Source organism: Pteronotus mesoamericanus, unplaced genomic scaffold (assembly GCF_021234165.1).
Source record: "Pteronotus mesoamericanus isolate MK-2021 breed Mesoamerican mustached bat unplaced genomic scaffold, CSHL_Meso_final scaffold_636, whole genome shotgun sequence".
NCBI lineage: Eukaryota > Metazoa > Chordata > Mammalia > Chiroptera > Mormoopidae > Pteronotus > Pteronotus mesoamericanus.
The window spans coordinates 3,362,681-3,390,048 of NW_026555324.1; the positions used below are offsets into that span (position 1 = coordinate 3,362,681).

General features: G+C 41.6%; 1 protein-coding gene across 1 annotated transcript; it reads right to left on the bottom strand.

The window, feature by feature from the left end:
* Positions 1-15,693: 15,693 nt before the first annotated feature.
* LOC129061486 (zinc finger protein 564-like) lies at positions 15,694-27,095 on the bottom strand. Its single transcript, XM_054562150.1, has 4 exons — positions 27,055-27,095; positions 17,395-17,521; positions 17,126-17,198; positions 15,694-16,720 (listed from the first exon to the last, which is right to left on the bottom strand). Exons 1-4 carry the CDS (start codon positions 27,055-27,057, stop codon positions 15,730-15,732), a joined length of 1,194 nt encoding a protein of 397 aa, XP_054418125.1. The 5' UTR covers positions 27,058-27,095; the 3' UTR covers positions 15,694-15,729.
* Positions 27,096-27,368: the final 273 nt, after the last annotated feature.

The window sequence follows — 27,368 nt, forward strand, 5'->3', positions numbered from 1 at the left end:
GCTTTTTACATATTCCGACAGAAACTACAAAAAGGAGAAACGTTTAGCCCTTTAATGTGTGTAGAAATTGAGGAAGCATGTCTGGAATGTTTGACACTCCCACCTATTGGCACACAAAGAAAAGGGGCATGTGCCAACCTTTATATCTTCTCTACCTATTGCAATCAAGACAAGGTGAGCAGGTATCTGAACTCAATTACGTGTCAAATATCAAAAATGAACCCTGACATGTGTGGCTTAGTGGGTTGGGCACTGTCCTGCGAACAGAAATGTGGTCGGTTCAATTCCTGGTCGGGGCCCATGCCTGGGTAGTCGTCCAGGTCCTCAGTTGGGGGTGTGCAATAGGCAACCAATCAATGTTTCTCCCGCACATCAATGTTTCTCCTCTTCTCTCTCCCTTCATTCCTCTCTCTCTAAAAATAAAGAAAATCTTTTTTATTTTTATAGTGAGCTTTTAAAAAATATTTTATTTATTTATTTTTAGAGCGCGGGTAAGGGAGAGAGAAAGAGAGGGAGAGAAACATTAGCTGCCTCTCACACGCCCCCAGCTGGGAACCTGGCCCGTAACCCAGGAATGTGCCCTGAGCAGGAATTGAACCTGCGACCTTGCAGTTTTCAGGCCAGCACTCAAACCACTGAGCCACACCAGCCAGGGCTAAAAATAAATAAATTCTTTAAAAAAAAAAAATCAAGAATGAGGCCAGTGTCTTTATTAAAGTTCATTCCTTAAGTTTGTTAACTAAATAAAGCCACATCTTATTTAAATAAATTTGAATATTAACAGCAAACCATGTAAAAGCTCAAGCAATATGTAACTTAGATGACAAAGCCTCAAAGAGTTTAAATCCAGTCATCCCAGGGTGTTGAAGAGATCAAGGAGAGCTGTGTTAGTATGGTTTTCAACACTTTAATCAAACCAGCTACCTTTCCCTTTGCGTGACGATGCCCAACCCACTGAGCCACGCCAGTCAGGGCTACCACAATTTTTACAGTCATATAGTTCTCTCCAATATGAGTCTTATCACGTTTTTAAAGATAACTGGGCAGCTGAATGCTTTATAACATTTTCTACATTTACTGGGTTTCCCTTTAGTGTGATTTCCATGTATTTGGAAACTTAAATGAAAACTGAGAGCTAGACCATATAGACCATATTCCTTATATTTACAGGAACACTTCTCTGTAAGATCCTGGAAATAAAAGGATTTTTGTGTCTGTTGTTTTAAATCTTATCTGTAGGCTCTACCACATTTTAAAAATTCATTGGGTTTTTCTCCAGTGTGATTTTTCATGATTTTTAAGATAAGCTGGACACCAAAATTCTATACCACATTGTTCACCTTTATGCGGTTTCCCTTCATGTGAGTCCTTTCATGCGACTGAAGACTTTGTGGAGAGGTGTAAGGTTTTCCACATTCTTTATTCAGACAGATTCTCTCCTTTGTGAACCCTTCTCTGTCTCTGAAATATTTGATAGTATCTGAAGGCTGTAGCACATCGTTCACATTGATAGGTTTTCACTCCAGTGTGGTTGGTCTCATGTATTCAAAGCAAGTATGAAGAACGCAAAGTCCTTCCACATTGCTTACACACACAGGGCTTTTCTCCAGTATGACTTCCTTTGTGGTTTTGGAAGGAAATGCAAAACCTGAAGGTTTTACCACATTGTTTCCATTCATAGGGTTTCTCTCAGTGTGACTCCTTTTATGTATTTTAAAGGAGCTGGGAGAAATGAGTGCTCTCTCACACTCCTTACACTTATAAGGTCCTTCTCCAGTGTGAGCGACCATGTGTGCTTGAAGGCTGGAGCGAGCACTAAGGGCTTTCCCACATTCCTCACATCTGTAGAATTTCCCCTTGATATGAGTCTTTTTTTAGGTCTTCCAAAAAAGAGAGACAACTGAAGGCTTTATTACATTTTTTTTTTATATCCATAGGTTTTCTCCTCTATGTGAATTCTTTCATATGTTTCATGAGTTTCATGAGTAAGAGTTTCATGATATGTATATGCTTTTCCACATTGTTTACAATCTGTCCAGTGTGGGTTCTTTCATTAGACTGCAGGTCTATGAATAACTGTCATAATGCCCAGTTTATTTAACAATGGCCTCCCTTCCCACATTACACATCTTACAACAATGTTGACAAGTGCGAAGTACTTGTCCTCTAAAACATCCAATATGTGTGTACAGTTAGGAAGCATGAAACAGACAGCACTGGACATCTCTGCTCCATTTATGGGAAGGTTGCCTATGACTGTCATTCCCAAACATTTATCCTATAAGTCATGATCAGAAATACACAATTTTGATTGTTCCTCATAAGTTAAATGCATCATAAGCACATGGAAATCATTTACACACTTTTACAGTGATCATATTATATCCTATTTTTCTCTAATGGCAGGGTACAGAGTGTGTTGAGAAACAGAAATGCTATACCAATGAACGAAATATTACTTTAAAATCACCAGTTCCTTGTGAGAAAAAAAAAGCTTTCATTTCCTCCTTTTTATCTATCATTTTCAGCACTCTCTTGGGCAGAGGGTCACATCTGCAACAGGTTTCAGTGAATAAAAAACATGGTGAAGCATTGGAAGCTTTTCCTTTATTCCCATCACCAGAAATGAAAAGTCCAGGTGGCCATATCATCCTGAAGTCCTCCAGGCCATTAGAAGGACAGGAACACCTCATTTTATTGTACTTTATTGCACTGCACAGAAATTGCATTTTTATCCACATGAGACCAGGCCCTCCACTAGCAAAAAGAGTTTGACTCACTGAAGGCGCAGATGATGGTCCCCATTTTTAGCAATAAAGCATTTAAATTTTTTTTTGTATTTTTAAATATTACAGTTGACATTTAATATTATATTAACCTCAGGTGTACAGCATAGTGGCTAGACATATATATAACATATGAAGTAGAAAATGTCCTGCAAAGCAAAGGGTCACTGGTTCGATTCCTGGTCAGGGCACATGCCTGGGTTGCAGGTTAGGTCCCTGGTCAGGGCCCATAAAAGAGGCAGCCGATCAATGTTTCTCTCCCTCACATTGATGTTACTCTCCCTCTTTTTCTCCCTCCCTTCCCCTCTCTCTAAAAATACATAAAATCTTCAGGAAAAAAAAAAAAAAAAAGAAAGAGGACCACAGAAATACAAAGGATTATAAGAAGATACTATAAATAACTATATGCCAACACACTGAAAAATCTGGAAGGATACATTCCTACAAACAGACAATCTTCCTAGGCTGAGGAAGAAGAAACAGAAAATCTGAACAACATATACCTCTTCACAAAATTGAATCAGTAATCAAAAACTCCCAACAAACAAAAGTCCTGGATTGACTGGCTTCACGTGTAAATTTTACCAAATTCCAAAAAAGAATTAACACCTATCCTTCTCAAACTACTGCAAAAAATTCAAGGGAAGGAATGGCTCCTGATTTCAATTTCTGAGGCCGGCATTACCTTGTCAGCAAAGAGAATGCCATGCATGTCCTGTCATACTTGTTATCCCAGAGCAATGGAAACGCAGTTCAGATGCTGCCCGCAGAGGCTGCGTGCAGCGGGGATGGCGCTGAGGTTCCCTGAGGATAACCAGGTAGAGGTGTATCATGTCCCTACAGAGGTGAAGGCCAAGTGCAGCCAAAAGACTGCAGACACAGGCACTGAATAAAACAGACTTAACCAAATCTGTAACAGCAGAAAAGTGTACCAGCTGCTGTGCGGATAAAATCAGTCGTTTCAGTAAAGTCAGGAACTGGGCGTAGGATTTTATTTGGTGTGCCCTCAGCCCCACAGTGTGGTAATCCAGTTTGAAATGTCGTTCATTCTCTTCAGGTTTAAAACTGGAAACAGATTCAGCTGTTCAAAAGACAAGCAGTGGGGATAATCACTTCTTCCTAAAAGGGTTCTTAAAACAGTTTTTAATTCTTGAGGGTCTTCTTTAATTTACACTAGACCCTATTAACTAATGTAGCTAAGGATTAAGGACCATATCTCAAAGCCAATTTGGAAGTGGTGAAGACTTAATTTAATTTTAATTTATCAGTTATTGGTTCACAGCTTTCCTGCTTGCTATGGGTTGTTTTCGGAGAATGGCTGCTGTGATACCTGAGCAGCCCCAGGAATGGACTCTGGGCAGCGAGAGGACCCCTATAAGCTCTTTACCTGTGCTGCCCCACCCACCTTCCTCTGCGGAGACCTTGGTTGGACACCCGGCGCAGGGCCCTTTCCAGACTGCGATAGCCTGTGTGGCTCAGCTGAATGCAGGGCAAGAACCCTTCCCAGTCCAGGAGCTGACTCCTTAGTCCCTGCAGCATTTTAGAAATGTGTGGCAATAGCAGGCTCTAATATGACATTGAATGAATGGGAAACTTTCCTTGATTGGGAAATAGAGGCCTCTAGAAGAAGCACAGATATAAGTCTTCTATTCTTTAGGAAGTTAATAAAAAATTTAAAAACTGTCTCTAAACGACGGAAGGCTTCTAAAACTGCTCAGCACCAAGAAGCCACTTCCCCCTTTCTCCAACTCCTCTACGAGATCCCATACCTTCTGATGTCCCTTGTCTGGACTTGCTCTCCCTTTCTCCTCCTCCCTCTCCTCTACACCCCTCCCACGCTGCCTTTTCTCCTTCCCTCCTCACCTAGGGGAAAGTGAGAATAGAAAGCCAGATCGGAAAGACTAGAAAAACCAGATATTCTAGCAGCAACCTCTAGAGAAAAGTCATTCTCAGGAGAAGGGGAACCAGCAATAGTTTACTTTCTCTGAACTAGAACGGAATTAGGAATCCAACTAAAGATTTTCCTGATCTTCTCTAAGGCCCTGCTGGGTTCATAAAGGAATTTGATTTATATATATAATCCTGGCTCTTCTGACCTGTTCCAACTAATATATCTATTGGTTTCTGAATGCAAAGGAGCAGAATGGGTGAGTCAGGTTTGCTAGAAATGATCTATAAAGGGCTTTTTAAGACAAAGAGAAACAGATCAGGAAGAATGCAGGGAATTTGCCCAAGAGCTTTATTAAGCCATCCCTGAGATTTTCCCCAGGAGATGGAGGAGATGGAAGGCCAGCAATGTAAGCGAAAACCTGGTGAAATCATACTGGGTTTCTAGGAACATTCTGAGAAAACTTTCACACAATATTCAGGACTCTCCCTAAACAGTTTTTAGTGAAGCAAAACAGCAACAAGTTCGGAAAATTCCTTGGCAAGTGTAATAGGGAAACTGAGACAGAGAACTGAATAAAATGGCTGAGCAATTTACAGCCAGATCCAGAGGGTCACCCGCCTGGAGATAACGTCTAGGCCTCAGCTGTATTCAGCTCCAGGCCCAGAAAAGCAGCAAAACCAGGCGGGCTACTCCAGGGCCAGCTGCAAAGACTACTGACCTCCTGCCTGGCGCTGACCAATCAGTAGAGACCAGGGCCCTCAAAGAACACACCTGGAAAACTGATAAATATTCTGCTAAAACCCTGCCCTAAGACCTCCGCTGAAATTCCCACCTGCAAAGGTTCAAGACAAAGAACCCAGCATGAGCTCTTCCTGTGGGGAGCAGCTGTGACATCTCCTTCCCCTGTTCTTCCCCCAGAGCGTGCACCTCCTAAACGCTAGGAGACTTGTACCAGGGGAGAAGTGGGCAGCAGTATCTTGTCCCAGCTGATCCCCTGAACCTGTCCCCAAAGCCCCCTTTTTCTGACTTCCCAGGGAGCTCAGGCAGCCCGGCCTAGGCTCTCCTGTTGCTTCTTCTATGCTGAGCCCTACTTTGTTTTACTGTTCCCAGCTTAAACGCATCCTCATTGTCACCTGGAGTCATGTTGTAAAGTCTTTCCTACATGAAGTCAAGAATCCACACACTGTTATTAGCTGGCCCTAGGGAGACCCGCTCGGAGGCCCCCTGTCTGGTAACAGTCACACACTAGGCGTGTAGGTTCCTTGACAATCAATCAATCTTTACCTCAAGTCTATTGGGGTTTTTTTTTGCATTTAAGGTAACATACCCTTGGAATTTCAGAGTAATCCCCTTTTTCCACCCCTCAGGATATACCCAACACCAGAGCATGAGACCACAGAACCAGTCCCTTACTGTTACCTTGCTCCCTGAATACCATCTCTATGTGCTATAAATATTAACTGCTAAATGTTCTATACCCATCAAGATAAAAGAAGCATGTGTCTCTCTGCTTTACTTTTTATCCAACTTCAGAGATTTCCCCTTTCCTTTCTTTCTTCCATCCCCGACATCTGCGACCGATGGATTTTACGTAACCCCCCTTATGTCTCCTCCTTTGGTTCTAATGTATAAAATAAGCTGTAAAACTGCCATTCTCCAGAGCACTTTCTCAATCTGTTGAGATTTTGCCTCCTGAAAATTGCCATCATTTTGGCTCAAATGAACTCATAAAAATTCTCTACAATTACGGATGTTTATTCTATCAACACTGATAAACTAGTAATTCTGGCCAATCAATTATCTAAAATTAGTTAATGTCCAAAATTTATCAAGAACTTATAAACCTTAGCACAAAAAAAAAAATATATATATATATATAATTTAAAAATGGGCAAAGCACCTGAATAGACATTTCTCCAAAGAAGACATACAGATGGTCAATAGACATATGAAAAGATGCTCAGTATCACTAATATCAGAGAAATGCAAATGAAAATGACAATGAGGCCCTGGCCTGGTAGCTCATTTGGTTAGAACATTGTCCCAATATGCCAAGGTTGTGGGTTTGATCCCCAGTCAGGGCACATACAAGAGTCAACCAATGAATGCATAAATAAGTGGAACAACAAATTGATGCTTTTCACTCTCTCTTACCTTTCATCTCTTATGGGAGCATGTAGTTGGCTTTTTGAATAATTCTGTGGACAGACATGGAAATGACACCTGCTATACTACAGACTGCTAAGACTGCAATACTACTCTGTAAAATCATAATGCTATACTATACCCTGTAAAGCAAGTTATATATGTTAATTGTATGTATTCTAATTATTCATAACATACACTAATGATATATAATACTATACTATTTACTACCAATACTATACAAATATACCACATACACTATGTATGCTATATTCTACATTTTCTATATGTACATACCTATACACATACACACAGATACACACATTGTACAATAATAATTTTACACTATATAATACCTTATAATACAGTACACAGATACATCTTTTTAATATAGGTGCAAAAGCCTCAACAAAACACTAGCAAACTGAATCCAGCAATATGAAATGACCTATACACCATGACCAAATGAAGTTCACCCAGGAAAGAAATGTTGGTTTTACATTCAAAAATGAATTAACGTAACATACCATTAATAGAACAAATGCCAAAAACTACAAGATCATCCCAGTAGATACAAAAAGATATTTGAAAATATTCCACAGCCCTTGACAAGGAAAAAACACTCAATAACTATGAACAGAAGGGAACTTCGTCATCCTGAAATAAGGCAGCAGTGAAAAACACACAGCTAACATCATACTTGATGGTAAAAAGACCGAAGATTTTCTCTCTAAAATCAGAGAAAACAACAGTGTCTGCTCTCACCAGTTGGATTCAGCATGCTAAGGGAGGTGTTCCCAAGGAAATTAGGCATACACCTATAGCTCCTCAGGGCAACATACACATACATTTTCATGGCACATATAAGCGGACACACAGCAGACACACAAACTTGTAAACCCTCAGAGTTAACGGCTCAGAGCCACAAATGCTGCCAGACGCATGGACCCCAAGTCATCTGCACTCCTCCCCAGTTTTCTCTCTCTTTAGGATTAATCCCCATTAGATAAATGATATAGTTTTACTTATATATCTTACTTCTTATCTCTTGGAATGCCAGCTTTAAAGCCAACAGGAATATCTGCTAGCTATGTTCACCACAGCACCTCTTAGAAGGCCTGTCACAACATAGGAGATCGGTGCCTACGGAGAGGCAGACAGACTCTCTCACTTAGAACTTCATCATAAGCCCAGATGTTAGCAGAGTGACCTGTTCTCACTCCCATACCACGAGGCAGAGGAGTGTCTCCTGGCTCCCAAACCAATCCCCAAAGAGGGTGTTTCAGCTCCTCCTGATGGGGAAGGGGGTTCACCCTTCCTGATGCCACTGAGGATAATAAGCCCATCTCTACAAGAAAGTGCACAATGGGAGCCTGCAGATGGCAGAGCTGGGCCCGAAGTGGCTGGAGTTCTGATGTTCCAGCCCCTGCACTACTCTAATTGCATCCAGAAACATACCCTTTAAGACTTTACTTTTTGTCACTCTGATTTTTCCATTGAGTCTACGGCCATACCACCCTGAATGCGCCCGATCTTGTCTGGTTTTCTACTGAGAGATGAGTGAGGGACCCAAAGGTGAGTACGTCCTCGCTCAGCACCCATGTCCTCCACCTCCGCCATGGGGTCCTCAGTAGACATCAGCTCTTCTGTGGGCCCAATCCCGCGGACCTCATTCCCTCAATCCCACGGAAGCTCCACCGTCTTACTCGAACTCTTTCTCCTTAGGATCAGCATCTAATTTGTACTCTCAATTTTAATTTTGAAGGTGGCTATGTGAAAACATACACAGACCAAGGCCATTGAAAGATTTTTGTTACTTACATTTCCCAAGATGAGGGGGGACTTTATGCCAGGTGCAGCCACAGGGATGCATCTGGTTTGGTCAGGAGGCAGAATCGGAGTGAGACAAAAGCTGCAGCCAGAGCCTTTATTTAGGTTTCCACAGGAGAGCTAAAACAGCACAGAGCAAGCAGTTTAGGACTGGCCAGTTTGAAAAATGTCAGCAGACTTTGGGGCACAGGAACTGTCCTTAGTTTTGAGGTACTGGGCCCTGGGTTGGTTTATGCCGGGGAACATATGGTCTCAGTGAGTAGGGAAATAAGGAACTTTTAGGGACAAGGCACCAGATCAGGTTGTATGCACATGGCAGCTGTGCTCCAGGCAAGCTGTTCCCACCGATGTGGAATTAGGCACCCGTAATTCCATAGGGAAGTCAGTATCTTCCCATGTCTGAAAGCCCGCTGAAGATGTCAAAATATCTTAAAATACAGAATATAAAATGCATGATTAATACAATCAGAAAGAAGAGAAGAATTTCTCTGTGCCAACCAGCTCAATTTAACATGGTGAAGGGGGTACAGGGCAATTAGACAAAATGAAATAAAAAGCATTCCAGATTTTAAGGACACACCCACATAACCCCTGGCCAACACACAAAATCACACAGGCTTTGTCACTGCAACTGTATATGCACACACTCAGACACAGACACACAGACTCACAAACGCTCAGACACCTTGGCACAGAGACACACACAGCCCAGGCCCTCAGCACTGCTCTGCAGCTGTCTTTCCCTCCTTAGGACCAAGTACCATCTGACGTCTTACTTGTGTCCCTTGTTCCTTGGTTCCTACAATGGCAGCTTCAATAAGACAAGAATATTTGTTCTCTTTCTTTCACTACAGCATCTACCAGAAGGCCTATTACAGAGGAGGATATCGATACTTAGGGAATAACTAGCCTATAGACAGGCATCTCACACCCACATGCACTTGTTCTTAACAGTGACCTGTTTTCAGCCCCATCCTGTGACACAGGGGTATCCTATCTTCTGGTCCCCAAACCCATCTCTCAAAAAGCGTCCTTCTGCGCATCCTGATGAAGGGCCCTCAAATTTCCTGAGCCTGCTCATTACAATAAGATCATCTAAGAAACGAAACTCAAGAGCATGAAGAAGTGAGTGTCAGGGCCAGGAATGGCAGGAGTTACCCTCTCCCAAAACAATCACTTCCAGAAATGAACCCCCCCCCACCACGTGACCCTTCCTCACTTGGCTTTCCTCCTGGAAGCTCAGAGGACAAAGAAGGTTTGCGCTTCCTCTCTTGGCTGCAGTCTCCTCGTTATGGCGTCCACCACCTCTCTGAGGTCTTACCTGCGCAGGTTTCTGTGGGTCAGCCCTGTGGGCCAGGCTTTCCCGAGCCCTTATCTCCGGCCCTCATCAAAAGTTCCTTGATGGGGATGGGGAGCAGCCTCGGGACCTAGGACCACGCAGAGATGACCCTGGGGACCCGAGAAAACACTGGAAGCTGGGGGGAATGGGAGGAGGTTTGGCTCATTTCTGACTCTCCTCTTAAAGTAACAGTGGGCATGGCCTCCAACAAGGTTGCGGGGCGGGGCGGGGCGGGGGCGGGGGCGGGGGCGGGGGGCGGGGGGGGGGAACCATCTCCTGCGTCTGCGCAGTTCAGGGAAGGCGGAAGTCCCAGGCTTCTCCCCCCACTTTGGCGTGGTACCACATTGCACATTGCACTTTGGGAGCCCCGGGAAGTGCGGGGCCACCCCTCAGTAATGAAGAGGGCCTGGCGGAGGTGTCATTTCCCCCAGGCCATGGGACTGAAATTCTTGAGGCTAAGCCCAGGTCCAGAGGACAGTACGTACCAGCCGGTGGGTCAGCTCCACACTGAAGGCCGCTCTCAGGTGAGGGCGTGGTCAGCACAGGCACCACTGAAGCCACAGGGTGGAACTGCCGCTGACCTCCGGGAGGGTGCTTCATGGACAGCGGGGCTCCTGAGGGACTCCTGGAGCTAGGACAAGGCAGGGCACCTCCTTTTGACATTATTGGTGGGTTTGAGAATATTGAGAAATGTGTTTCTTGGTGCAGAGCTGATATTTCTGCGATTATTGTGTTCGAGGAGCCTGTTCCTCTAAACATGGGCTCTGGGTGCTGTCAGTGCTTCACCTCAGAGTCACCTGGGTTGTAACAAAAAAGTTCCAGAGTGGGACAGGTATTGCATTTAAACAAGTTTTCCGGAAAGGATGCACAGTCGGCTTGGGATGGGAAACTTAGGGCTGGACATGGCCTCCAGGCCTGCCCTGGGAAGACATGATGCTGATGCCCAAGGATTCGGTGAGGATATCCTCATGCTGATCGCAGTTGTGGAGACCTGTTAGAGGCCCCGCTGTGTTTCCGACCAGAGCATTTCCTGTGTATGACTCAAGAAACCCGGTGTCACCTCAGAGGCGGGGGCCAGGAGTCCTATCACTGTCTCACCAGTCGTGTCAATGAGGGGAGGTGTTTCCCAAAATCAAAGTTAGTACCAAGGAAGTCCTCTTGTGACCTCTCTCTGTCTCCTGACTTTTCATCAAGGTGGTGAAAGGAAGTGTTGCACATGTAGCAATCGAAGTTCAGGGCAGTTTTAACACACTCCCAGCATGTGAAAACCTTTTGGTTGCTTTATATTGTTTTTTAGTATTTACATATACTGTTTCAAGAGTAGTTGTGAGTTTTCACAAACGCATAATTATACCACCATCAAGACCAATAACACTCCATCAACCCAAAGGAACACTATTGTGGTGCCTCTTTATACTGAACCCACCTTTAAACATCAATCTGTTTGAGGTTCCTATACCTTTACCTTTTCCAGGTCACAGAAGTGGATTACCATGTTGACTTTTAAGTCCTATTTAGAAAGTCTGATAGCACATCTGTAAAGGTACATAATTATATAAGCATAGCATTGTTCTTTTGAGTTTAAAAATTTTGACATTGCACAGTAGAGAAGTACATATTATGACTAAAATTGAGAGATTCCACTATGAGTTATATAAGTTTGAGTAAAATTTGTGCCTTTTTTTTTTTTAAAGATTTTATTTACTTATTTTTAGGGAGAGGGGAAGGGAAGGAGAAAGAGGAGGAGAGAAACATCAGTGTGTGGTTGCTTCTTACACACCCCCTACTGGGGACCTGGCCCACAACCCAGGCATGTGCCCTGACTGGGAATTGAGCTGGCAGCCCTTTGGTTTGCAGGCCGGCACTCAATCCACTGAGCCACACCAGCCAGGGCTGTGCATAATTTTCATCATTTGCATGATGAGAGGAATGATGGGGGCACATGAGAGATACCAATTATTATAAAATCACATAATCTGTATACTGCTTAGAAAATATAAATTAGTACTAAAAAAGAAAAGGGACCACATCTGGATTTCCTTTGCTGAAATAAAAGTCATCACCTTTTACCCCATGTTTCATAAAATCTCCTGGAAGTGTGAACACAGGGAAATGATCCCTGAAAACAGCAATAGTGAGCATGGAAGGCTTTGTGCCTCCCTTGAAACAAAAACTTCCAGCTACTCATGTGATAAAAAGGCACAGAAAATCCCCCAGTTTGAAGATATCAAATGTACCTCGTTTGCTGATACTCTCTGTCCGCATCAGGTCACCGCAATTTTTCCCTAGGTCACTGTCCTCTAAACATCGATAGCTTTCTGGTGTTTTCGCCGGGAAAGCACATTGGACTTCCACAGGCGTCGCTCTACCGTAGAAAACCCGCGACGGGCTGCAACGGTGCAGCAGCCGGACTCTTTCTTCCCCTGGGAGGGACTCAAAGGTTTCATAAGGTACACAAGGTGCGTCACTCAGTTTAGCAGCAAATCAATGTGCCATTTCAAATGATTTCAGTTGGTGTTAAATAGAAACAAAAATAACAAATACCGTGGCCTGAAGCAGCGAGAAGTCCCTCAGGCCACACACCCATGGCCATCTCATAATCAAGTGGCACATGCCCTGAACCTTAGAACCATGTCTCCACCTTTAGGGAAAACAACTGCTGTTAATCCCAGGGATGCAGAACCTTCGGTATCGTCGTCCACTGTTAAAATCCACACTCGAGCAGATCCTCAAGTCTTTAAGCTGTATCTGATGGGGACAAATAGGGTCTATGATGACCATTCACTGGGGCCTCTCCCCTCCATATTGAAGATACACGATCCACGCCCCCCCCCCCCCGTTCCCTATTATCTCACCTGTCGTTTCCTTACTTTCAACACCTTTGTTTTCTTAGAAACCAAAGCTTTCTCATTTAACCATCTATCTTTTTGCACAAAAACATAGCACCAGGAGTGCAAGAATTTTTTTTATTGTTATTTGAATAGGTTTCCAAGAAAAATTAACAAAAGTTCCCTTTTTCTAGCTAATATGATTTGTGCTTCTTACAATTTAGGTTTGGCATGATGTCATCCTCATTTTTTCTGCCTTCTAAGTAAAAATGATTCTCATTATCCAAGACAGAACTAAGTTCATTTCCTCACAGAATCCAATGCAAATGTGTTGCTTCCTTGAATAGCAATCAAATTCTGTATCACAAGCTCAAGAAATTCTTTTAAGTGCTGTTACTGTTACACCCATAATCATTTGTTTCATGGTCATTCTTATTATTAGCATTCCTTTCATTTTATGTTTCTTTTACTAGAGATACGATTTTATTAGTCTTTGGCTGGAGAGGACCAAAACCAAAGACTGGCGTTTTTAATATTATGAATGAATATGAAAGTAGTCTCATGCCGAAAGTTTTAAGTGTAAAAATAATAAAATTTGCCTGAGGAAAACATACCTTTGTACACACATGATAACTGACTTAGAATGTAAAATGCTTAAATGGAAAAAATTGTAAGTTGATCCTAAAATACAGTATTACAGTGGAATATTTAAATATGTCCTCAGGAAATAAAAAATAATAATAGCTCTTAGCATAAAAGTGCTTAGAAAAGTTAATCTTTAAAAAGTACAGAAACATTTATTAGAGGAAAATGCACATAATTTTAATTACAGCTAAAGACAATTGAAATCAGTGAGAGGTTATGCTGAACTACAGGTAATCAGAAACATCCAGAATCTGCCAGAAATGAAGGACTGATTCTCACCTGGAAGGACTGGCTCAGAGAAGTCACTGCACACAGTGTGGTAGAAGAACAAACTGTTTTGTAGCCCTTTGGCACTGCGCCACTGTAGACGTCACAGTGGAATCAGGATCACACAGTCAGTAGTGGTATTAATGGAACAAGATGATCACTTGTCAAAGTAGACCTGATACCAATACAATCTAAAAAAGAGAGGCGCTCCCTTCAGGAAACAGTCTCAGCCATGACAGTCAACGTTTGTTGCCTGGTGGGCTCAAATGGGCTTGCACGAAAGCCCAACCTATGCTGGATCTTTAATGTTGAATTGAGAACAGCTGTAAAGCTTACACCTGAGGTCAATGGAAGTCCGGCATGGGTGGTGGTTTAGAGGATATTCTTGTCTGGCAGGGAAGAGACTGAGGAAAACCAACTAAAAGCAAATGTACACAAAAGCTCTATGCTTGCCTGTCTCCTTTATGCAAGTGCCTTCAAAACCAGTCTACTCCTATTTCACTTCTGAATTAAAGTTTCATGTAGGTTAGGCCTTGCCGATTTCTAACATGCAACCATAAAGGCAACAGGTCACAGAAAATGTCGTTCACTCATTTCACTCTTACATATCATGACATTATAATATCATTTGGTTATATAACATGACAAACTCATGACAAACTCTGTTATATGACATAAGTAATGTCATGTTAGAGTCAGGAATTGTCATCTCCAAGTCTAGATTTTATTGTCCTATCACAGGTATTGTCTTCTTAATGCAGACTTCATAGACAAGTCCCAGCCCAAAGCAAAGGCAGAAAGCAGTTGATGAATATAGTTCACAGGGTACTCTGTAATGAACTTTGCACACTTAAAAATATGTGGCCCGTGTTTATTGAATAAAATAATACTGAATGTCAAATGTAATTGAAAAATTAAAAAACATTTATTAACAAGAAAATGGAATAAAGCTCTTCAGGCCAAAGAAAAGGCACTTTATGTTAAGATACAATATATATATGGATAAGGCATATGCATTCAATACTTGCTACAGGAAGCCAGAGGGAAAGAATGAACAAACACCAAAATATCATTTTTTTAAACATTCCTTAATTTACAGAACAATTACAAAATTACATAAAAGTTAAACCTACTTGCATATTAGTAAAACAGTTCACCCATGGATCTAACAAACTTCAATATAGAAATACAAAATGTTTATTAACTGACTGAAAGGGATAAAATACCTACTAAACTTAGAAACTCTTGCTTACAGAGTACTTACAGAATTATATTACCTCAATGTACATTTGGAAAAGAAAGTAGAACTCTGTGCTACAGAGAATCACTGTAAGAATGAGTCAGTGATAATGACCGTACATGTCTAACATTTATAGTATTTCTTTCATGCTGTGAATTTTGGGGAGTATATGAATTTGCACCAAGCTTACATGTAGTAGTTATAGTAATGATTTCCTTCCAGTGCAGTTTTCATGCTACTCTGGAAGTTATGAAAACTTTGTCTTCATTTTCAGTTACACAGTATCTATCCAGTGTACATTCTCACATGGTATTGCGGGGATGTGAGGCAAAATGAAGGTTTTTCTACATTGTTTACATTCAACAGAATTCTCTCTAGAGGGTTTTTTCGATGGCTTTCCAAGGAACTGGGACAGCTGAAGGCTTTTCTACATTCTTTGCATGTGTACAGTGGCTCTCCCATGTGCATTCTTACATGTCTACAAAAGGCTCTCCCCCGTTCCTCATATGCGTAGACTTTCTCTTAGGTATGAGTTCTTCCATGATTTTCTAAAGAACTGGGATGATGGAAGGCTTTCCTAACAACCTTTACATTGACAGGGCTTCTCTTCAGTGTGAGTTCTTTCATTTGTTATACTGAACTGGAGGAAATAAGTGCTTTCTAACAATCCTTACATTTATAGGGTCCATTTCCAATCTGCATTATCATATGTGACTGCAGAGCTGAGGGATAAATGAGGTTCTCCCACATTCTTTACATTAACAGGGTTTATCTCTACAATGTGTTTTCACATGTTTACGGTAACTACTTGGGTAACCAAAGGCTTTACCACATTTTAAACATTCGTAAGGCTTTTCTCCACTGTGTATTCTTTCATGTATTTGACAGTACCTGGGACAACTGAAAGCTTTTCCACATTGCTTACATTGGTATGGTTTCTTCCCACTATGAGTTTTTTCATGAATTTGAAAGTAACTGGGACGACTAAAGGCTTTCCCACACTGCTTACATTCATAGGGTTTCTCCCCAGTATGAGTTTTTTCATGATTTCTAAGAAAAGTGGGATAACGGAAAGCTTTACCACATTCCTTACATTCATGAGGTTTCTTCCCATCATGAGTTCTTTTATGTTTTCTAAGATATCTGAGTAAACTGAAGGCTTTACCACATTCCTTACAATCATAGGGCTTTTCTCTCCTGTGAGTCATTTCATGACTTCGAAATTTTCTTGGACACATGAAATCTCTCCCACACTCTTTACATTTAAAAGGTCCATCACTATTGTGCTTGATCATGTGTCTTTGAAATATGGTGAGAGAGCTCCAGGCTTTCCCACATGTATGACACTCATAGGGTTTCTCTCGAGTATGAGTTCCTGCGTGTCTACATAAGTTACTTGAATACCTGTAGGCTTTACCACATTTTGTACATGCATAGGGCTTTTCAGCATGGTGTTTCTTTTCATGCACTCGAATATATCGGCGCTGCCTGAAAGCTTTCCCACATTCCTTACATTTATAAGGCTTCTCTTCATATTCCTGACACTGGTATAGTTTGGGTCCAGTGAGAGATCTCAGGTGGTTATTAAAGGATACATGATGCATGAAGACTTGTCTGCACAACCTGGATTTAGGTAGTTTTATTCCAGTAGCAGCTTGCTTCTTTTCATTATGGTTTGCAATCTGGCTGAAGGATTCTTTACATTGACTACTTTTTTTTCTTTTACAGAGTCTCTCTACCATATGACTGCTGTAAAAATCAAAAAGCATATTATTAATATTTTATTAATGATTTTACATTTATAGTATGACAATGACATTTTTACCATTTTCAAGGAAAGTGTAGGGTTTCTGCACATACTTACAGTTAGAAGTAGATATACTAATAGCTCTGAAATAGGGCTTGATCATAGAAATTATGAAAACAGTAGTATTTTCTAATGGTGAATCTGTATACTGTTTCTAAGTATACTTACTTATTTTTTATATACTGAACATCCAGGTCACATCTGAGAAAAATATTTTGATGAAAGTATTCTAAGAATCAATGCATTTGAAAGTGGGCGGATATGATTCCTTTGCCTGTTTTTAAAATTTGATAACATATTAAGAATTCTCTCGTGGGACACTGCTTTCTCACGTCAGTGTGACTCACCTAAAATTTGTCCCATGTTTTTCATACTGATCTTCACTGTCATGGTCTTCCCATTTTTCTTCTAAAATACATGCTAGAAAAAAAATTATAAATTATTAAAGAATATGGAAAATAGTTAAATTTCAGGTCCACAATGAGCTGTGATCATGCCTAATTTAGTTATCTATGTATTTTCTTTCCACATTTCACTTCATGAAACAGCACTAATGAGCAATCAATGCTGGTTTTCTAATTGACTAAATAAGTAAGTAAGAAGTTGTCATCACTACCTATTGATGCCAGGTTCCTGAAGGTTTCCTGCATCACATCTTTGTAGAGTTTCTTCTGGGTCGGATTCAGGCAAGCCCACTCCTCCATGGTGAACTTCACATTAACATCCTCCAAGGCCACTAAGTCCTAGAACATTCCACATATGTATATACAGGAGGGTGGGTGAGACAGACAGCACTGGGGATCTGTACATAATATCATACAAAGTTCACATATAACACATATGACTTAGTTGCCAGACTGTTATTTATTAGCCATGCTCACTTCCTCATGAACACAAGGAATTTATCACTACATTTTTACTGTGATCACTTCAAGTCTTCACTGCTCTCTAATGTCAGGATAAGGAGCACTTTGAAGAAATTTTATACAAATAAAAAAAATACTTTGAGCCTTGGCCTGCGTGGCTCACTTGGTTGGGTGTTGTCCCGCAAACTGAAAGGTCACCAGTTCGATTCCTGGTCAGGGCACATGCCTGGGTTGCAGGTTCAGTCCTCAGTTGGGTTATGTACAGAAGGCAGCTAGTTGATGTTTCTCTCTCACATCAATCTATCTCTCCCTCTCCTTCTCCTTCCCTTCTCCTCTCTAAAATCAAAAATAAAATTAAAAAATACTTGGTTTTAGGCATATCAATTCCTTGTGAGAAAACTCTCATCTCCTTTAATACCAGCATATGATGCAGCACTACATGAAGCACGCTGTCATATCTGCATAAAGTTTTAATGAATATGAACAAAATAAAGACCTGGAAACTTTTTCTTTTATTCTTATAACCAAACATGAGAGGCCAGGAGGTCTATAGAAATTCAACTTGTAACAAAATGCAGCTGGTCATATTGTCCTGAAGCAATCTGGACCACTAGAAGTAGTCAGATCCACTTGGCCGAATGAAAATATTGTTGTGGAAGAGTATGAATTATAATTCGTTTATATAATATTTATTACTGACTCAGCTTGACCTTCTTTTGTCTGTCTCATTTCATGGAGCTAGGAAGTTATCAGTGTTAGAGCTCAGGCATGAGGAAGCAGGACAATTCAGACCTCTGCAAAGTTCCCATATTCATGAGCCTCAGGGCTACTTCATACCAGTTAGGTTTTTATTTTTGTTTTTTTTTAAATCAAACTATAAGTAAAAGTTTATTTATAAAGTCATAGAGGCAAAAGAAGTGAGCCATAGAAGAAATGGACTTAGGAAACAAGTTAGAGAAGCAAAAGAAGAGAGCCTTTGGAGCTTAGGAGAGAGGTAAGGACAACATGCCTGGGGTAAGGGGGTAGAGAAAGGTGCGGATGTACTTCATAGAGAGAGCTGCCACTTTATACCAATTTTTAGGACACATAAACAAATATACTGAAATGATAAGACCACACAAGAAAAGTCTTTCCATCAGAATTGTATCATTGTAACCTGGGTTTTTACTTTGAGGAACAGCTTAACACTTGGCATTTGCAAAGGCCTTCACTGAAATCCACAATATTTTCATGTTGAATTGGCACATGATCACAAAATACATAAGGTGCCAGGGTGGGGGTTGGGGGGAGCGGGTGTCACTGGAAATATAAGAGCAAACACCTTGTAAAGTATATGACTGTTTAACCTCTATGCTGTACACCTGAAACTAATACAAAATAATACTGAATGTAAACTGTAATTGGAATGTAAATTTTAAGTGAAAGCATATACTGTGTTCATGGATAGGAAGAATAAATATTATTAAAATGTCCATACTACCCAAAGCAATCTACTGATTTAATGCAATTCCTATCAATATACCAATGGCATATCTCATGGAACTAGAACAAATATTCCAAAAATTTATATGGAACCACAAAAGACCCCAAATAGCCATAGCAAACTTGAGAAAGAACAAAGTTGGACTAATCATACTACCTAATATCAAACTATACTACAAGGCCATAGTAATCAAAACAGTATGGTAATGGCATAAAAGCAGACACACAGATCAATGGAAGAGAATAGAGAGCCCAGAAATAAACCCACGTTTTTATGGTCAATTAATATTTGACAAAGGAGGCAAGACCATACAATGGGGTAAAGAGAGTCTATTCAATAAGTGGTATTGGACAGATATATGCACAAAAATAAAACTATACCACCTTCTTAAACTCAAAATGGATAAAAAATTCAAGTGTAAGGCTCAAAACCATAAAAATCCTAGAGGAAAACAGTAAAATTTTGCATATTTCTCATAGCAACATTTTTTTCTGATATATCTCATTGGGCAAGGGAAACGAAAAAATAAACAAATGAGACTACATCAAACTAAGAAGTTTTTGCACAGCAAAGGAAACCATCAACAGTATGAAAAGACAACTCACCAAATGAGAGAACATATCCACCCATGATATGTCTGATAAGGGGTTAATACCTCAAATTTTTAAAGAATTTCTGCAACTCAACACCAAAAAGCCCAAACACACACTCCAATTAAAAAATGGGCAAAATGCCCTGACTGGTGTGACTCAGGGGGTTGGGTGTTGTCCCGAAAACTGAAAGGTCACAGGTTTGGTTCCCAGTCAGGGCACATGCCTGGGTTGCGGGCCAGGTTCCTGGCTGAGGGAATGCAAGAGGCAACTGATTGATGTTTCTTTCACATATCAATGTTCTTTCACTTTCTCCCTGCTTTCCCCTCTCTCAAAAAATAAATAAAATCTTTTAAAAAAATGGGCAAAGGACCTAAATAGGCACTTCTCGAAAGAGGACAGATGGCTAATAGATATATGAAAAAATGCCAAATGTCACTAATCATCAGAGAAATGCAATTGAAAACCACAATGAGATATCATCTCACACATCAATAAATCAACAAACAACAAGTGTTGGCGAAGATGTGGAGAAAAGGGAACCCTTGTGCACTGTTGGTGGAAATACAGACCAGTGCAGCCACTATGGAAAGCAGTATGGAGTTTCCTCAAAAAATAAAAATGAAACAGCCTTATGATCCAGCAATTTCACTTCTGGGAATATGTGAAATGAAATGTGAAACATTAATTTGAAAAAATATATGCTCCCCTATGTTCCTTGTAGCATTATTTACGTAGCCAGCATTTAGAAGCAGCCCAAGTGACCGTGAGTAAATGAGTGGATAAAAAGCTGTGGTACATTTACACGGTGTAATCCTACTTGGCTGTAAAAAGGAAGGAAATCTTACCTTTTCAACAGCATGGATGGACCTGGAGATTATTGTGCTAAGTGAAATAAGCCAGTTAGAAAAAGATATGAGAAAGGAATACCATGATTTCACTTATATGTGGAATTTAATGAATAAAATAAAATAGACTCAAAGATAGGGAAAACAGAGTGGCAGCTGTCATATGTCAGTTGGGACAGGGTTTGGGGGCTGGGTGAAAAAAGAGGAAGGAATTTAGACAAAAAAACCCCAAAAACCAAAAAACTCATCGACAGAGACAACAGTATGGTGATTACCAGAGGGAAAGGAGGGGACAGCAGAAGAAGGTAATGTGGGGGTGGGATAAATGATGATGGAAGGAAGCTTGACTTTGGGTGGTAAACAAACAATATACAAATGATATATTATAGAATCATACACTTGGAAGCTATATAATTTTATTAACCAATGTCATCCCAATAAATTGAATAAGATTTTTTTTAAAAACAAAAACATGTTATCCTCACCTGAGGACATGCTTATTGATTCTATCTATCTATCTATCTATTCTTAATCCTCATCCAAGGATATTTTTTCAGTTTTTAGTGAGAGAGGACGGGAAGGAGAGAAACATTGATTGGTTGCCCAAAACACACTAATCTAAAAATGTTTAATGTGCCTGAAAACTTGAATACATTCATCTCACACCTTGAGTTTCTCTTGCCTAAAAAGAAATAACTCTTTGCTTTCACAATGTTCTTGCTTTTTTTCACCTTGGATCTCTCAATTAACTGACATTTTTAGAACTCAAGTGCTCAGGGAAACTAGAGCCTAAGGGCCGTACTATTCAGTGGATAAAGGATCCGAAGGAAAGAAACACAGTATTGCAATCAGCTCAGATGGGCAGCTTGCTTCCCACAGGACAGAAGGAAAGCCCCTTTTAGAGGTTCCACATTTTGGATTATCCAGGTTGAGACAGGACCCCTGCAGTGGGACAGTCCCTGGGGACAAAGGGGTAGGGGCACCTGAGCAGCCCCAGGAGTGAACTCTGGCAGCTCCAACACCCTATCCCAGGGGAATAATGGACACGCTTCCTCTCTCAGGCTTCATCTCACAGCCAGGAAACGCCCAGCTGGACACAGTATCAGGTTCTGACCCAAATGGACTGCGAATTCACAGGCCCTAACCCAGGACACAGGCTCCTGACTTTCACAGGCTTTCTCCGCGTGCACGGATTACACTCTGAGCGCACCCACACTGTGGATGAGAAACTCCAACCTGTGTCTACAGACAGGTCCAGGGGGGCCACGACTAAAACCTCAGGAGGGGCATCACCTCTCACCTACCCCCATGTGCAGGTGCACCCCAGCTTCCCAGGGCTGTAGTTTCTTAGTGTACACGCTTCTTCCCTGGTGGGTGTGAGCAGGTAGGACACCTGCTGGGGGAGGCTTCCCAGGAAGAATGACTGGGCCTTCAAGCGCTTCCCTGTGCAGGCTGAGGGTGGAGGGTCTTCCTTAGCTTAAAGTAACTGGCCTCAGGCCTCTGCTCCCCACTGAAGTTGCTCTGGACCACCATTGATAATTACATGACACAAAGCCAGTGTTTGAACAATCAGCAATTATAAGGTACCTTGCTAGATCAACAAGAAAATCCTCAAGTACTACACTACCAAAATATATGTTAATTACTGTTTCCATGGCCAGATTTTGTTTTATAAGTTATTAATCATAGTTCCATACCTCTGATTTAAGCCCTGAAAATCCATTTGACTCACTCAAAATAACAGACCTTTTAATATTTCTACCCACACTGGGAGGGGAAAAGGGAAACAAGAATTTAATACATGCAATATAAAAATGAAATATTTTATTTATTTTTGTAAGTCACCTCTCTCCGGGATCTTTGGAAATATTTTGGGACTATTTTATACTGTGTTTCCAGGTGTAGTGATTAAATAAATTTTTATTCACTGAAAACCTGAGACTAAAACAAAATGAATAAACGTTCAAAGGTGACAAACTCCGGGACAGGCAGTGCTGACCTAGAACACCCAGGAAAGTTACAAAAGAGGAACTTCTACCCAAAGGACTTCCCATTGGATGTCTGTGCCCAGGAAAGATCCTGGAAAAAGAGGTACAAAGATTTTATGCAAAGTAGTTCCAGGTGGTTACTAGCTATGATTTTCTCATGTAAAATATCCACACACGCACAAACCTTTTAAAAAACAGCCATTCATTGACTGTGGGAAAATAATAAATGATTAAAATATTGAGTCTGTTTTATTTAAAAGGAGACAACAGGATGACAATGGATCACTTGTACTAAGTCACATCACCAAACCAAAATTTAATACAATCATGAGCCACGTAAAAACATAGTCAACAACACACCACATATAGGATGGTGGTCCCACAAGATTATAATGGATTTGAAACACTCCTATCACCTAGTGATGTCATATCATCATAACATCATAGGGCAACGCATTACTCAGATGTTTGTAGTGATGCTGGTGTAAAAAATGTTATTCTGCTGCCAGAGTTAGAAAAATATAGCATACACAGTTATGCACAGTACATGATGATAATAAGTAACCATGTTACCGGTTTATGTATTTCTATATTATACTAGGTGTGTCCAAACTTTTGGTGTGTCTTGGGCCACACATTAAATACACAAACACTAATGAAAACTGATGAGCACCAAAAAAAAAATGGTTTTAAGTAAATTTACAATTTTGTCTTTGGCCACATTCAAAGCCATCCTGGGCTGCATGTGTCCCATGGGCTGGACACTTTTTCTCTTTATTTTAAAGTGTACTCTTTCTACTCATTAAACAGGTTTTTTGGGGGGGGTTGTTTTTGTTTTTTTGGTAAAACAGTATGCTGTTTTATGCAGGCAGCAGCCTCACAGATCTTGTGTTCATTGCGTCCTTTTTTATTTTGATTTTTATTTTTTAAACTATATTTTATTGATTATGCTATTACAGTTATCCTGACTTTTCCCCCTTTACTCCCCTCCACCCAGCACCCCCTACTCCTTCAGGCAATCCCCCCACCACTGTTCATGTCCATGGGTCATGCATGTAAATTCTTTGGCTACTCCCTTTTGCTATACTGTACTTTACATCCTCATGGCTATTCTATAACTATCTATTTGTACTTCTTAACCCCCTCCCCTCTTCACCCATTCTTCCCTTCCCATTTGGCAACCTTCTGGTAACTAACTTCTTTTCTCTTAAGAGTCTCTCTTTATCTTTAACCTTTGGCCTTTTAATAATGATGTGTCTTGCAGTGAGCCTCTTCGCATCCATCATAATTGGGCCTCTGCACTTCCTGGACTTGCATGTCATTTCCTTCACCAGATTAGGGAAGTTTTCTTTCACTACTTTTTCAGATAGATTTCCAATTTCTTTCTCATCTTGAAGTTGTCTCAGAGGCTGTTTATACCATCCTCATTTTTTTGGATTTTTTTTCTTCTTGGTGTTGTGTGTGGTTGTTTTGGCTTCCTTATGTTCCAAATCATTGATTTGATCCTTGGCTTCATCCATTCTACTGTTGTTTCCTTGTAAATTGTTCTTTATTTCAATTAGTGTACCCTTCATTTCTGACTGGATCTTTTTTATGCTGTTAAGGTCCTCACTAAGTTCCTTGAGCATCCTTATAACCAATGTTTTGAACTCTGCATCTGATAGACAGCTTATCTCCATTTCATTTAGCTTTTTTTCTGGAGTTTTGATCTGTTCTTTCACTTCGGCCATGTTCCTTTGTATCATCATTTTGTCAGCCTCCCCCTGTTTCTGTGTATTAGGTAGAGCTGCTTTGACTCTGTGTCTTGGTAGTGTGGCCTAATGTAGTAGGTGTCCTGTAGGGTCCAGTGGCACAGCCTCCCCTCATCACCCAAGCTGTGTACTCAAGGTGTGCTTTTGTGTGGGCTGAGTACAACCTCCTCTTGTAGTTGAGCTTTGGTTGCTTTTGGCAGATCGATGGGAGAGGTTTACCTAGGCCAGTCAGCTGCAAGGACTGGTTGTGACCACTGACACCAACGTCTATCCCCCATGGAGGATCAGCTGTACAGGGGCAGGGTGGTGGTGCTCTGATGCAGTCTGTAGTTGTCCACTGGGTGCGCTGGTCCTGGGGTTTCCCAGGTAGTGCAGGCCAAGGTCAGCCCCAACCTGTGTTTTGCCTGGGGCTCAGCTACAAAGCAATCTGAGATGGCTGCTACTTGTGCTAGGATTGGAGATTCCCTGGTGCAGCCAAGCTGTGACTCTAATTTGGCTGCTGCTAGGGCTCACTAAAGCCAGCCTGTTGCTTGTTTGATAGGATATAGGAGCCAAGACCAGCCATTCTTATGGAAAAGAAACTTGACTGGGCCCGTAAGTTGGGTTGGGTAGAGCCTCTGTGGATCTCCAAGGTGGGTCACATAGTGTTACCCAAGGTTGATGGAGTCTGAGATATGGTACCTGCATACTAGCTCTGTGGCGGGGAAGGCTCAACGAAGTGACAGTGGCCTGTACTCGCCCCAACGCCAGACACTTAGGTCTCTCTTTGTATAGCACTGGTGCCGTTCAAGCTGCCACCCCAGTGCCGGAGCTCAGAGGGAGCAAGTCTGAGTAGGTGAATCCATGTGAGGGTTCCCAAAGAGGAACTGCTTAGGGTTCTAGCAGCCTCTTCCACTGACTCAATCCCCACTGGTTTTGACAACTGGAAGTTGTGAGGACCTATCTTCCTGGCACGGAATCCTGGGCTGGGGGGCCTGGTGTGGGTTTGGGACTCCTTGCTCTAAAGATATCCCTCTCGAATTTTTATCCACATGGGTGTGGGGCCAGCCTGTTTTATGTCTGCACTCTTCCTCCAGTCGGGATGAATGTGATTTCCTCAATTCTGTAGTTGTCAGACTTTTATTCATCTCTATCTGATAGTTGTCAGACTTCCATTCCACTTGATTTCTCACGTTCCTGAGTGAGGGTTGTTCCATATTTTAGTTGTAATTTGGATATGGTTGTGCAAAGAGGTAAGCCATGTCTGCCTCCATCGCCATCTTGACCAGAAGCCCACTGTGTCTTTTAATTGTATTATTTTCTCCTGTGCTTGATTTAATCTGTTGTTTTTATAAGTTTAGTGACCTCTGTGTACAGTGTTATAAAGTTTACAGTAGTGTACAGTAATGTCCCTGGCCCTCATACTCACCAGTTACTGACTCAGGCAGAGCAACCTCTAGTCCTGCAAGTTCCATTTATGGTAAGTACCCTATAAAGGTGTAACATTTTTTATCTTGCAGACTATATTTTTACTGTACCTTTCTATGTTGACTCACAAATACATACTCCATTGTACTAAAATTGCCTACAGTATTCAGTACAGTAACATGATGTATACAGGTTTGTACCATATAGCCTAGGGGTGTATTAGGCTACAACAAGTATTTTTTGTTTATTGATTTTAGAGAGACAGAAACACTGATTTGTTGTTCCACTTATTTATGCAATCATTGGTTGTTTCTTGCATGTGCCCAGACCAGGGACGGAACCTGCAACCTTGACGTATTAGGATGATACTCTAACCAACTGAACACTGGGACAGGGCTACACCATGCAAGTTTGTGTAACTGAACTCAAAACAACAAAATTGCCTAAGGTGTACTCCCCAGTTAAGGGGTGTATAACTATTTAATTGCAGTTTCAACCTCTCCCAGGAATAAAATTTTAAACCAATCAGCCTGGGATTTCCTGATCAACACTAATTGCCTAATAAGACTCTTGCTGTTCCTTCTCCTAAGGAAAGGTGACCTTGCCTCAAACAATCCTTTATTCTTTTCCTCATAATCTCTTAAATTGCATTTATGCCTATAAAAGCCTTCCATTCTGTACACTTCCTTGGACATTCTATTAGAGAGGATGCTGCCTGATTCATGAATGGGGAACAGATCCAATTAGATCTTCAAATATATTCAGTTGAATTTTTTTAATAGTTTGAAATGCACCACAAAAACAAGTAGTTATAATGATCCGGTAAATCAGAGAGGCAAGATGGCGTTTGGGAATTCAGGGGAGAGATTGGAAATGCAGGCATTTGTTGCACAGCTAGGCCTGGGGGACGGTGGTGGATTTGAGACCCTGCTCCACAAACATGAAAACTCAGGAGAAAAAGCGTTCTCTTTGGGAAGAAAGGAGGGACAGGGAACCCCACACGACCACAGCTCCTCCCATTCACAAACCCCAGACCGAGTCAAGACTGTCCCCAATAACCCTCCCCGTGGTCGCCGCGCCAACTGAGGAGACGCGGGAATGCGGGTGCAGTGCTGTCCAGAAACGCTTCTGGGGCCGAACACCCCCGCGAACAGGGACAGACCAGACGCCCGGAGTCACAGCTGATGCTCCAGCTCCCACACTGCGAGCCCGAGGGGACAGAAATTGGAGCCGAGTCGCTAAGGGCCTTGGATCTGCAGACTCCGGACAGGACCGTGGAGAGACCGTCCTGCCAGGGCGGTTCAGCCAGCCCCTCCTCGGTATCTACATTCGCGGCAACTCACCATTTCTACGTTTTCTGAGTCTCCCTGAGTCCTTCCTACAACTCCCACAACCAGCACAGATCACAGCTCGAAAGATGAGCAGAGAAACGTGGGGCTTTAAAGGCTAGAAAGATGCAATACGGGGAACGGCGGGAGCGAGCAGGACTTCCGGGTGGCTGCGGAGCGTAGCCCCACCCACCTGCCCCCACGGCTCCTGATCTGATGGACAGTTCCCAAGGCAACGCCCCCAGTGACTGAGTTTCAGCCGCCAGAGCCCAAAGCAGCCAGAACGCACCCTGGGCAGGGATATTTACACTGAAAACGTACTGTTGAAA

Bases quoted from the DNA above. Each gene is read 5' to 3' on its own strand.
- LOC129061486 (XM_054562150.1), bottom strand. The intron at 17,199-17,394 runs GTAGTGATGACA...TTTTTTTTCTAG, and splicing joins CAGGAACCTGGCATCAATAG to CATGTATTTTAGAAGAAAAA. The intron at 16,721-17,125 runs GTGAGTCACACT...TGATTTTTACAG, and splicing joins AAACATGGGACAAATTTTAG to CAGTCATATGGTAGAGAGAC.